Raw genomic sequence first — 14,155 nt, forward strand, 5'->3', positions numbered from 1 at the left:
ATCTTTTTGATATAATTCAGTTTGTCCATAAATTGTTTGAATTATGTGATCCAACGTCTCATATTCGCATGAAATATGACGAGCTGTGTCCCTTTGTTACATTGCCTGCAGGTAAGGTGTTCGTTATACAGTCCAATTTTGTTCAGGTGTCCTACTTTAGGCAGTGTCCAATTCTTCAATTTTTCTATAAATGGTACATTTCATGTTTCTTATAGACTCACTTGTGTAACTTATACTTTAGACCTCACGATTCCCCTAAGAAAATCTAAGTGCGCCATTTCAGGTGATCTAGCGGGTCATTCTAAGGGATCACGTTTGACTATTCATTGGTTTGGATACTTGCCATTTAGCCACTTTCGAACCAGTCTGTCGTTATTAGGTGAAAGAAACCTTATCTTGCTGAAATGTATCATCATCAATAATTCCAAACGATAGAAAAGCAGATGTTATATCTTGGATGAACCCCTATGTTACCTGATATGAGACATCTAGATAATTTTGAGGAAATGACATCTAAATGTACGAATAGCAGTACATTTCAAATATCGTGGATGAAAAATGGTTGCAACGAAATTAACCCCGGAAAATTTCACAATGTATGAAATGAAATTAAAAAAGACTTCGTTATGGTCAGAAAGTGAGTAGTACACGTTTTAATATTTATTAGAATAAACTACGAGTGAGTTGTGAATACATTTTTTTTAATCATGATATGTAAAAATGAGTTGGTTGCGCCCTCTTGGCGACGAGTGATTCAAGATCCCTAGATGTAAAAAATTAACGTGAACATTCAAATAGAAGACAGATACAACAGGACCGGAAACAGCAGAACATAGTTTAAAATCAACTGGTGATCCTAATGAAATGTAGTGAATAGAAAATTTTTAACAAAGAACAAGTGAGGACACTGAAAGAATCCACATACATAATTTCACGAGCTAAAAACTATATTTCAACAAACTATGTGGCAATTAATCATACCCGGTAACCATTGCTCAGATGAGATATTGAAAACGTGAAAAAACGGAAATATGAACCTAAACTAAATTCTCGGGAAACATCATGTACGTGAATTCATGTAGACTATCGAATATGAAATCTACATTTTTTTTTTATATTTTGACATTTTCAAAGGAAATTTACCTTTTTGTTTTTAACCAGTAAATTTTTTGGGTTTTCCCAAAACCCAAAGAACAGAACAGGACAGAAACCGACTATATATTTTCCGAAACGTAAATCATCTAGAGAAAGCCAAATATATTCATTTCATTTAATTTTTTATTGATTATTCAATTTGTAGGGAACATTTATGAATAAAAGTTACTGAATAATTGAAATATTTAGTGGTTTACATTAGGTTGAAACTGTTCGGATTGAACTTTTCAGTTTACCCTGTATTACACTTTCACAGATTGTCTATTGATTTAGCTTTATTTATTTTTCAGATTGTGGAAGGTTGACAACCCAGAAAAATATTAATAAACATGGACACCTCTGCAAAAATATCTTTCAACCCAAATCTTGATCATACCCTTTACTCAGAAAAAGTATGTCGTAGGAAGAAGAAATCTAGACGCGTTGGTACGCGGTTTCTTCTCAGAGGTTGGAGTAGAGATCAAGACAAACTACAAAACATTCTAAACCCGGTCCTGGCTTCCACATATTATATAACAACTACCTCATGGAGCAGCAGGTGAGCTATTAATGAAAATCCCGACACTTTTGCGCTACTAGGGTCTCCCGATATAAGATATTCTACCTGTGGGGTGGTGTATTTTTGACGTGATACCTGATTAGCTATAAAAAATAACATGAATTTTCGAGAATCACCGTTAACAGTTAGTGGATTCCGATAAATAACATAAAATTGTAATGGAGAAGAACTTTTTACTTCACACTGATAAGTCACTGTGTAAATACAAAGTATTTTTCACAAATAAAAATGTTCTATTTATTTTTCACAGATTGTCCATTTATTTAGCTTTACTTATTTTTCAGATTGTGGAAGGTTGACAACCCAGAAAAATATTAATAAACATGGACACCTCTGCAAAAATATCTTTCAACCCAAATCTTGATCATACCCTTTACTCAGAAAAAGTATGTCGTAGGAAGAAGAAATCTAGACGCGTTGGTACGCGGTTTCTTCTCAGAGGTTGGAGTAGAGATCAAGACAAACTACAAAACATTCTAAACCCGGTCCTGGCTTCCACATATTATATAACAACTACCTCATGGAGCAGCAGGTGAGCTATTAATGAAAATCCCGACACTTTTGCGCTACTAGGGTCTCCCGATATAAGATATTCTACCTGTGGGGTGGTGTATTTTTGACGTGATACCTGATTAGCTATAAAAAATAACATGAATTTTCGAGAATCACCGTTAACAGTTAGTGGATTCCGATAAATAACATAAAATTGTAATGGAGAAGAACTTTTTACTTCACACTGATAAGTCACTGTGTAAATACAAAGTATTTTTCACAAATAAAAATGTTCTATTTATTTTTCACAGATTGTCCATTTATTTAGCTTTACTTATTTTTCAGATTGTGGAAGGTTGACAACCCAGAAAAATATTAATAAACATGGACACCTCTGCAAAAATATCTTTCAACCCAAATCTTGATCATACCCTTTACTCAGAAAAAGTATGTCGTAGGAAGAAGAAATCTAGACGCGTTGGTACACGGTTTCTTCTCAGAGGTTGGAGTAGAGATCAAGACAAACTACAAAACATTCTAAACCCGGTCCTGGCTTCCACATATTATATAACAACTACCTCATGGAGCAGCAGGTGAGCTATTAATGAAAATCCCGACACTTTTGCGCTACTACGGTCTCCCGATATAAGATATTCTACCTGTGGGGTGGTGTATTTTTATCGTGATACCTGATTAGCTATAAAAAAATGACATGAATCTTTTCGAGAATCACCGCCATCAGTTAGTGGATTCCGATAAATAGCATAAAAATTGTAATGGAGAACTTTTTAGTTCACCTCGATAAGTTACTGTGTAAATACAAAGTACTTTTCACAAAGAAAAGTTTTCTGTTTATCAGTAATCAGTTTTTTCCTCGCTGGTTCACTTCATTTTCGAACTTCCTTGACAGATGTCAAAGAACTTTTGAAATGCGAAATATATCAATGTTATTGAACGAAAAACATTTTTTGAGGAGGAAAATCAGTTTTCATCGACCTCCTTTGACATCTGTCGAATAAGTTGAAACATCAAGAGAATCAGCAAAGGAAAAACAGATTTTAACCTCCGAAACGTTAACATAAGTATTGTATAATTTCTTAGTTTTTTTTGATATCTGGGTAATCTAAGAAGTTTGCCCTTTCTACACGTATATAAAGTCTTCATTACAATTTTCATATTTTTCAGATTGTGGAAGGTGAAATACCCTAAGAAGGTTATTGACCGACCCAAGAGTTTTCCAATTATGTCTGTGACCCTAGGGATATATGGTAGACTAGTTGTTGTCCGCGTAGAATTTGTTTTGCCACATTTCGTGACAGGCCATTTTAAACAAATTTACATCTTTACTTTAAAAATACAGTATTTAAAAAATATGCCAACTGCACTAAGTAATATCGAATTATGTTAATGAATATTACTGGAGTTTTTTCCCAACACCAAATCATCACCATCACCAAATATAAATAATAGAAAGGCCAATTGTAAAATTAATTTAGGGTGGTACACTTGTATGGGTGGTATTACTGATTACCTACCTGTATGATGTACCTGATTAGTATAAGTAGCTTTAGTTTTGAGTAGTTATTAGTTTTATCTTCCTCTTGAAGATGATCACTTGGTGATCGAAACACGTGTCGAGGTGTAAAAATAACTATTTGCTGTTGGGAAAAAACTCCAGTAATATTCATTACTACACCAAAGGTTCCAAACAGTATATCACAAGTCGAATTATGTTACCTATAAAGAAATTGGCAAAACTAACACAACCGTCAACGACGTCTGCCCTGACGCGCATTCGGGTTGCGTTCTCGACGATGGCACTTCATTGCTTAGAGCACACCTCTACCCTCGCGCATCGTCCCCCGTCGTGTTACCGTAGAAGCGACGCGTAATGGCTTACTGCGTTGCGTCAAGTTAATTTTATCGTGATAACTTTTAAACAATTTGTCCAAATTACTTGGTGTAAAAGACAAAGTTTATTTATATTAAATTATTAAAACGACAATTGTATCAATTTTTATAAGAATTTGACAGATATTCTAAAATGTGCGTTAAAAAAAATATCCAATTCAATTGTATATATGGTTCAGTATTTTGCATATAGTGGCTACCACATAAGAGGTAGATATATGTTATCGCGGACGGTATAGGCAGTGCACTCCAAGATAGCTCTCAGGGAGCAAGAATTTTTCCGACTTACTTGATACTTACCAAAATTATAACCAAAATTATACAAACCCTTTGTAAATTGTAGCATATATGTTATTCTGATGTATATAGTTGTGGAATTGGCTGCGGTAGTAGTGCGCCCGACTCATGATCGGAAGGTCATGGGTTCGATTCCCGCCTCGACCAGAGAATTTATCTGGTTGGAGCTGGGATGATTCTGTGACTTCTGAGAGTTGTCGTTCGTATGGGGGCGACAGCTGATTAATGGAAAAACGTATTTTAAACAGACAGATATAAGCTGTGTTTATGTAAATCCGTTCAGTCGTTTAGGCGTGAAAGAGCCTATACATACATACATTTAGCTATCCTCACAAACTTTCACATTTATAATACCTATTAGTATACAATAGATACGCACGTGCAACCATCTGAGCTTCCTTCCCGTTTTGAACCCTGGAATTCTTCAGTTTCAGGGCCTTGTTGATAGGGTACACTGTATCCATTCGATCTCAAGGTAACTTGAGATCGAATGGATCTCAAGTCACCTTGTTCCAGTTCTTCCTCTAGATGCTCTGGTTCATATGTGCATCAAGCCCGTTCAGTTAGAGTAGAAATGAATCAAGTCTTTTGACTAGGATAGTGTGCGTAGGTATAGTCGAAGTAACTGGTATTGTGCATACTTAAAGTTGAAGATCAAAAAACCAATACAGAGGAATAAAGCCGCTGCCAACTAGTCCACGTGGACTGGAGAATTGGCTGTTCGTATTGGATGATTTTTACTAACCGAGTGTTATGATTGGCCGAAGAGTCATAAAATTAAATTTGAAGTCATGTTACGGTGACGAATGGAATGCGAGCCGTCGTATTGCCAATGTTTAGTTCAGGAACTGATCACGATTTGAGTGTTGAAATTCGAAATTGGTGCAGTTATAATTACTTAAAATTTTTGTTATCTGTTTCAAATGTGGCGTCCTTGGACGAGTACTAATAGTAATAACGAGTTTGATAACACCGCAGACTTTTTCCTGTGTATAGTGATTCCAATAGCGATGGTGATGAACAATGGGAAAAAGATACCAGTGAATAAGATTTGGATGCATTTGAATATTGAAACAAAGAGATTATGTTTCAACGTATATAAGAATCTACATCTCAAGTTTGGTTTCGAGGGAAACAAACTATTACAAGCAACATCAGATTTAACCGAAATTCCTTTCTCAACTGTAAGTAAAATAGTCAAAAACAAACATTATGAACGCAAGGCGCGATGTGATACGGGATTACCAAAACCTTTGAATGTTCATCTAATAAAATCATTGAAAAAACACTATACGACTGTTACAAAAGCAATGAGATTCCTACAACTGAAATCATAAGGAAGAAATTCAATACTTCCGGCCTAAACGTGAGCTGCTGTGACAAAACTCTTCAGAATTGGATAAAGAAACTAGGATTTAGATTTAAAATAATAAACAAACGGCAAGCAGTTATGGAAAGCAGAAGAATAGTGGAATCGCGAAACAAATACTTAGAACAAATAACTAAATATAGACAAGAACAACGGCAAATTTTCTATTTGGACGAAACTTGGTATGACACTCACGACATAGCTACGAAAGGGTGGACTGATAGTTCAAGAATGTGTACGCCTAACATGCCTGCAAACAAAGGATCGCGACTAACCATTGTGCATTGCGAAGAAAGTAAAGGATGGGTTCTGAATTATTTGAAATTATGTGGAAAAAACCTGAGGACGGCAATAATGACTATCATGAGAACATGGAAGCTAATATTTTTGAGGAATGGTTTGAAAACACATTGATCCCAAATTTGGAAGCGAATAGTGTAACAGTTCTTGACAACGCTTCCTATCATTCGTGACAGCTCATCAAAGTACCGAATAAAAAGTTCGAGGAAAGATGAAATATAAAGTTTTTTAATGGATATCAATTTGTATTTTGAAGATTACTGTACCGAAAACCAACTGCTTGAAGTTTTACAGACAAACACATATGAAAAAGTCTATGCCCTTAAGAGAATTGCTGAAAAGTATGGACACACAATAATGAGACTTCCCCCTCTATTTTGTGTTTTCAATCCCATCGAGTTGATTTGGGGAAATCACCAGGCGTAAAAATAATTTTCCAGAATTTGATAAGAAGGCAATAGATCTAATTAAAGATGGAGTATTTAATATTACCAAAAAATACTAGCAGAAAAGTGTTTTTGAAGCGATCGATTGTTTACATATGTAGTAATTAGTATTCAGAAGTATTTTCAAATATAACCCTGTTATTTGGAAGGTAGGTTGCACTATATCATTAACTTGAACTATACCTATCCGCGTGCGTGGGTTTTTGGTACAGTTTGTGGGTTAGTCCACATCGTTCGATGGTACATCTAGGAATGCTATCCATGGTGAACTGGATGCTGGGGTGTTGAGTGTTCAAGTAGTTTAGGAAAAGGTTTAGAGCGTCCCTTTCATGTTTACAGATGAAGGTGTCAGCCACGTAACGTAGTCACAAGGTCGGTTTTGTTTTTAAGTCAAAGGCATCGATTGCCTTATCTTCAAAACGTTCCATGAAGAAGTTGGCTACCACTGGGCTGAGTATATTCCCATCGCCACGCCATCTAATTGCTCATGGAAGTCTTCCCTCCATTGAAAGAAACTCCACGTAAAACATACTCTAAAAAGAGTTCGACGATATCACATCAAGGTCCAAAAATAAAAGATCTGAACAAGATACGCCCGACAAATTTTGATTCTTGCACAATAATCAATGTCATTTCTCACATCGAAAGTGTTTGTTGACAAATCAAAAACAAATCGTTAAAAACACCAGGGTTTCTATGCATCTTGAGTGCAATGAAAATTTGTGGCAGTAACATATAAGAAATTTATATAGGCTGCATGTAGTCGATTTTTGAATTATTTACTGCATTATTTATTTGTATGATAGTCATATAAATTCAGTTGAAGAATATTTTATTCAACGTGAAATTCGAATAGCATCCTCAAAATTCCAACGTCGAAAAAATAATAATCGTTCACCGAGCCGAAGGCACAATAAACATAATACAATTACGGTTGAAAGTCCATTATTTGTTTATGTTATGAACAGAAAATGGTAAATTCGTTGAAAATTATATTATTTTATCTGTTTCCGAATAAGACCTCCAGCGAGTTGAATTACCAATTGCGCAACGACTGAGATCGTTGGGGTTATATGGAACAGACTAAAACTGGTTTTGATTCATGATAATGTTATAAACACAAATGCATTGATAAATTTAATGTCCAGCTTATGGCGTTCATAATAAAGGGAAGTACCGCAATTAGTGCTGGAGAACAGAGTTTATATATAAGTTTATCAGAACAACATATTTCCTAGAATTAATAATTATACATTCGATAATTATAATAACATTTTTATCAATTTTTGGGAATATCTTACAGTTCTTGCTAGCCATCTGCAAAACACTCCAGAGGAGTTTAGTTTATGGAATATACTCTTGTCAAATTCAAAAAAAAACGGAATCTAGTTTTATTGAATTTTTCCAAAGAAGCAAGTCACGTAGGACTGTGTACAACTGGTTTTGAAGAACGTGACCTACAAATCTCAACAATGTATTTCGTCAAGGTCATACAAAAACTGTTGATTGTAAAGCAAATATTGATATGCGTCAAATAAATGTAACGAATAAGCTTTTGATGTTATTCAAACGACAGAAATATTTTTAGTCGTTTGATTTCGAATAATCCAAGCGAAGTTCAGTAATTACCAGGAATTATAACGAAATAAAAACGACAAACAAGGCACTTTTCATTCAGAGTAGCCAACTTCAATTTTCATTTCACAAACAATGAATTTGATGTTCTATTGATCATGTTATCACATAATAGGTTTCCTGTTCTCAACAATTACAGAAAAATGTCGATAGCTACAAGACTGTAGGCTGCGTTTCTCTTGAGCAGGTCAAGAGCTGGATTGCTTCAAATAGGATATTTCTCAAATCTTGTTCCATCTATGATAGCCGCGTACCATCTCAAGTCGCTGTTTCCCTGGTTCTCCAACGATTGCCGTTTCATTAGGTTTGTTCTGGTTGTAACATGCGAAACTGTTTGGAAACTGCGTAAGACATGATGCGTACAAACAAAAAATCTCAAATAGTCCGAAATAGTCTCGGACACTTGGTTGAACCAGAACGCATTTTGAGGAGACCACTGTGTCAGCTATCGTATATATGAAGAAATAAAGACGAGAAAATACTGTTGATTATGTCCATTTTGTTATGTAGCGTATCCTTGTAGTCAGTTCAAAAGTTATCTAACGTCAATCATCAATTATTTAAACCAAATAAATGAAAAAAATCCTAGAAAATAGCCCAAACAAATTTCCACATGAATGCGCATGAGCAACGGGAACAGTTCTCAAAGAGTTCAGCCTCGAGAGCACGAAAGATTTGGGACGGTCGTATTTATGTAGATTCAGGTCGTTTCGTGAGCTACCTAATCTTGTACCTAATCCTGTATCTGGATCAGTGAAGGAAACCACAGTATTCCGTGGTTGAATAGAATTCCATTCTATACATTCTATATATTCCATTCAGGAGTTCAAGAATAACAAACAGCTCAACAACAGGTATAAAAAGGTCTACGAATATTATTGACAATTTACCTAATTCAGGTTCAGGTACTAGGACACCAAACTACCTATGTCAACATAAACACGCTTTACGCAATTTACCTAATCCAGGTACAAGTATTAGCACACCAAACGACCCGAATAAACATAAATACGTTTTACGCAACTTTAATATCCAGTCATCGGTGATAAACTCAGGATGTATAAACCTCTGAAGAAGCTAGTCACACGCGTCAGCGAAACGTCAGGAATACATTTCAAAAATCGACGTCCTTGTAACCCGAAAAATAGTGACACTGAATACCTAGATCTATTATCCACCATACAAGATTTGCTTGAAATTTTATATAAGGTGATCGAGATTTTGTAACACAGTACAAAACCAAATAATTGATAAGTCTGGTAAAACAGATAGGTTTAAAAAAACGATTACAATAGAATATTGCTTTCAAAGAAACAAGTAATTCGTAAATAATATAATTATTGATATTTTATGAAAACAAGTTTAACAACGGTTAGAGAATAACTTATTGTTGGTCGTTTAATTAGTTAAAAAAGATCTCGAAGTTTTTTCCATGTGGTGTAGAAATAGTTTGTTAGAGGTAAACTTCGATAAGTGTCAAATCATTACTTTAGCTAAAATTAGAAGTTCAGTATTCTATGAATATAAATTGAATAATATAGCTCTTAAAAGAGAAAATCATTTATTCGCGATCTGGGAGTTGAATTTGATAACGAAATTAAATTTATTCTTCAAGTATCAGAAATTGTGGCAAAAAGTCCCAAATGCTAGGTTTTGTGTTAAGAATTTCTACTGATATTTTAATTGAAACAAAAAATATTTTATATTTGCTTTCGTAAGATCCTTCTTGAATATTGTTCGGTTATATGGGACCCATATACGATGTAAATATCGATTTGATTGAGAATGTTCAAAAAAAATTCTTGAGGAATTGTGCTTTTCACTTTGGTATTCAACGAAATGAATATGAGTACAGTCAACTCTCAACCAAGTTAAAAATGAAATCATTGGAAGATAGGAGAATTTCTATGAACTTGAGTTTCTCAGAATAACTTCAACTAATAACTTTTCATATCAAACAAAAACATACAAGAAATCCTTACATTTCTTATATAATTTTTTTCCATATCAATTATTACCTTAACATTTTCTTTGTAAGTATTAGATTTGTTACATCTTTTAGTAATGTAGTCACTAGACATATGGATTCAATAATATTTTGTATTTCATACTTTCAGTGGCGATTCTAAAAATTAAGGGCGGGGGGGGCACACCATAACTAGGCGCCAAGATTCAGTAAAAATCCATAGGTATTTTAAGTCAATCTGTATTTCCCATTAAGAAAAATTTGTATCAAAAAACGTAGAATTTTCTGTAATTGAAAACTGGAAAGTCTTGGAAGTCATCTAAAAACCCAGGTTGGCAAGGTTCTTTTATAATTAAATATTACTGGAGTTTTTTCCCAACAGCAAACCGTTATTTTAACACCTCAATACGTGTTTCGATCACCAAGTGATCATCTTCAAGAGGAAAATTAATCTTCCTCTTGACGTGTTTCGATCACCAAGTGATCATCTTCAAGAGGAAGATTAATTGTGTCGAGGTATTAAAATAACGGTTTGGTGTTGTAAAAAAAATACAGTAATTTTCACTACTACACCAAAGGTTCCAAATTAGTTGACACTCCATTTCAGGGATCAAAATAGTATTTTTGAATAAAAATGGGTCAACGGGATGAGCATTTTCTTCGACAGAAAGGTGTATACCTACAAAATTGAAATATCAATTATAAAATGATCCATGTAAAAACAAAATATTTTTTCCACCTTCATTCTCAGCAGACATCTTATCAGAATCGTTTTGTTCTTAAGTACTATCACTATCCTAATCCGAATTATAATCTACCTCCGTAAATTTTAAATCAGCGGAACTTAATGAAAAATCAGATTTTGTTTTTACTATATCGGTTGATGTAGATGGAACATCTACCTACGTCTACAAGGGGGGGCATACTGCCCCCCTTTATTATTCATTAGACATGAGCATTCAAAAATACATTGTAGTTCTTCACACTTTGTTAAATATGTTTTTGTAAATTGGCTTTACCGTTAAAAAAATAAATAAATAAATAAATTTGACTATTTGCCTTTACTGATTTCCAGAGATTCCAGAAGGTTTAATTTTTGTACTTTATTTTCTGTGTGTAATATGTCGTAGTTCAATCGTGGATGTTCTCTAAAAGGTGGCAAGTATAGGTGGAATTGGTTTTCTTCAGGAGTTATCTGATTACTCCTTGCGTAAACGTATAAAGAACAAAAAGATAACGATACAGGGGTCTACAAACTAACACGTGGATCATGCTCAAAAGTTTATATAGACAGGACTTCAAGCAATTTAAAAACAATATTTTCTGAACATAAAATGAGTTTTGAACTAAAAAACACCAATTAAAAAATTCTGTTTGTTTAAAATCTGTTTTTCCGTTAACCAGCTGTTGCACACCTACGAACGACAACCCTCAAAAGTCGAAACTTGTACGAGCTAAGAATTAACGAGGTCTTACCTTTTAACGTGTGATTCCTAACACGTTCCACCTATACTTGACACCTATTAGAGAACAATCACGATTTCACCATTGACTATCTGTTCTGTTTAAAATCTGTTTTTCCGTTAATCAGCTATCGCCACCATATGAACGACAACTCTCAGAAGCTGAGAAACTTGTGCGAGCTAAGGACTAACGAGGTCTTACCTTTTAACGTGTGATTTTTATAAGATATTACACACAGTAAATGCTGGAATTTTGGGAAAGTAAATATTGAAATTTTCTTTTGAACGACCAACAAGAAGTTATTCACTCAACATTGTGAAACTTGTTTTCATAAAATGTTAATAATTAACATATTTATAAATCACTTGTTCTCCTAGAAGTAATACTGTATTGTAATTGTTTTTTCGAATAGGTACTATACCTGTTTTGCCAGAATTGATCATTTATCTAATTATGTGATTACCTACGTTATATAAAAGCTATTTTAGAATAGTTTGATATGCCAGTTCAACTGATGAAGCTACTGTGTAACGAAACGCGCCTTAGATAAAATTTCTGGTGAAAATTCAATAATTATTATCATGGATAGTTTTATTGATTTTCATCAAGTAACGGGTCAGTGTATTCATAATTATTATTATTTTCTTTGAAAAAAATAAAGATTATTATCATTTTAAATTTCCAATAATTAAGTAATAAAAAGTTATGTTGTGGTTGCTGATGCTCAAACTTGAAAACATTTTTCAAACAATTATTTATCACCTCCACCAAATAAGAAATTAGCAATTAGACAAAACTTCACTTCCAAACTCAATATACATTACGGAATACACAAATGAATAAGAAAAAAAAATAAATATTCACCAATAACATGGATCTGGCCAACGACTCATTCAAACTGAACAACACATCATACTAATTTCGTATTTCATAAAAGTGTTTTGTGATGTCCCCTGAGCCATTCGACCACTGTGGTGTTAATCTTTTTTTATTTCAAATTATAAAAAAGCACATGTTACATAGTCGTCCATCTGGATAACCCTCATCAAAAACTAACAAAAAAACCTGTTTAATTTATATGGCTCATTGTGCACCGATTAAAAGGGACCCCATACAAAGAAAAGAAGATGATTCAGTGGCGGAGAAAGACTAAGGTGGTGGGATTTTAAAATTTGTATCTATCTGTATGTCTGGGTTACTTACTTTCAATGTGTTTTTCGTATGTAGGATTTTACAGGAATGGATCATCTAGTAACTGAGCACCCAAAAAAAGATTAATCATAGTTTTTTTCAAGTACATAAAAGAATAAAAATTTCAATAAAATTTTGAAACATTCATCTATCATCTATCTCCTCCGAAGTAACTACACAGTAGGTTCTGGTAAATCCATGCCGGAAAACAACTACCTACTTCTGCTGATATTGCGCTGAATATTGAATTATATCCAACAGACTTTTATGTAAAATTAAACTTAGTAGGTACGTTGGGAGAGATCAATATTTCGAGAATTCCATTTCGAAATATTTATTCTTTTATATGTATGTGTCTCCTCGATAGTCTTAATTTTTTTCTTTCAATTATAAAATGATTCAGAAATTATAAAAATTAATACCACAAGACCTCAAAATGTCATCGATATATTTCCATATTTCAATGAAACCTTTATTTGTCAATACCATAAAACCACGAGCCCGTAGGACGAGTGATTTTATCTATTGCTGATTACTCGATTGGTATTGATAAAAAATAACATAGTTTGAGTTTTGAAAAAATGGGCATTCATCTGTCGAGTGGTATTCGTGAGGATTATTGCCTGAAATATTCTCATTTTAAGAACATGTGTTTCAAAGTACAGTTATTAAAGTCACCATGCTCGAATATAGGAGCAGAAAATTCAAATGACTTAATTCGTATTTTTCTTGAAGTTTCTTAACTTCATGTATAGTGAAAATACTATCTTTTTTGCTCATATATAGTGAAATAACCGATAATCTTGAAGCTATTGATCACAATTTATATACTTTTGAAAGTTGTTAATGAATGTTGCACTGTTGTTGTGATACACTGTTTGGAACCTTTGGTTTCAAGTATTCAATGTGAGATTTGAATTGAAGGCTTGTTGAGGTTACATGAAACAGTAAAGTTTGGCAATTCGCTTCTCATTTCGGTCTCTTGTATGTGTTTATTGTTTTGGTGAGTTTCATTTCATTTACACATTCATTCAAGTTGTCTCAACAGAATTAAAGTCTAGTGACTCTCATGATCATAATCTGTTTAAATCTGTTTAAAATCTGTTTTTCCGTTAACCAGCTGTCGCACCCCTACGAACGACAACCCTCAGAAGTTGAAACTTGTGCGAGCTAAGAATTAACGAGGTCTTGCCTTTTAACGTGTGATTCCTAACACGGGTTGGACGATAGCAAGTGAAGATCGATCGTTCAGACTAGGGCTTGAACCACCGACCAACACGGCAGTCAATTCGAGTGAGTGAACAAAGCACCCACGCCGAACCGCTTGGCTACCGACCGACCGACATGATCATAATATCAAATTAATCCTG

General features: G+C 34.0%; 1 protein-coding gene across 1 annotated transcript in view; it reads right to left on the minus strand.

Annotated features, from left to right (window-relative positions):
• The window catches only part of LOC111510377 (uncharacterized), a 38,371-nt gene extending 25,822 nt beyond the window's left edge, over positions 1 to 12,549 (minus strand). The window contains exon 1 of the mRNA XM_074177138.1: positions 12,459 to 12,549. Within this exon, the coding sequence (XP_074033239.1) occupies positions 12,459 to 12,487 (29 nt within the window). The 5' untranslated portion in view covers positions 12,488 to 12,549. The remainder of the gene's footprint in view (positions 1 to 12,458) is intronic.
• Between the last annotated feature and the right edge of the window lie 1,606 nt (positions 12,550 to 14,155).

This window comes from Leptinotarsa decemlineata, unplaced genomic scaffold, assembly GCF_025532065.1.
Source record: "Leptinotarsa decemlineata unplaced genomic scaffold, Ldec_3_MD MMD2_tig00002159_RagTag_RagTag, whole genome shotgun sequence".
Classification (NCBI taxonomy): Eukaryota; Metazoa; Arthropoda; class Insecta; order Coleoptera; family Chrysomelidae; genus Leptinotarsa; species Leptinotarsa decemlineata.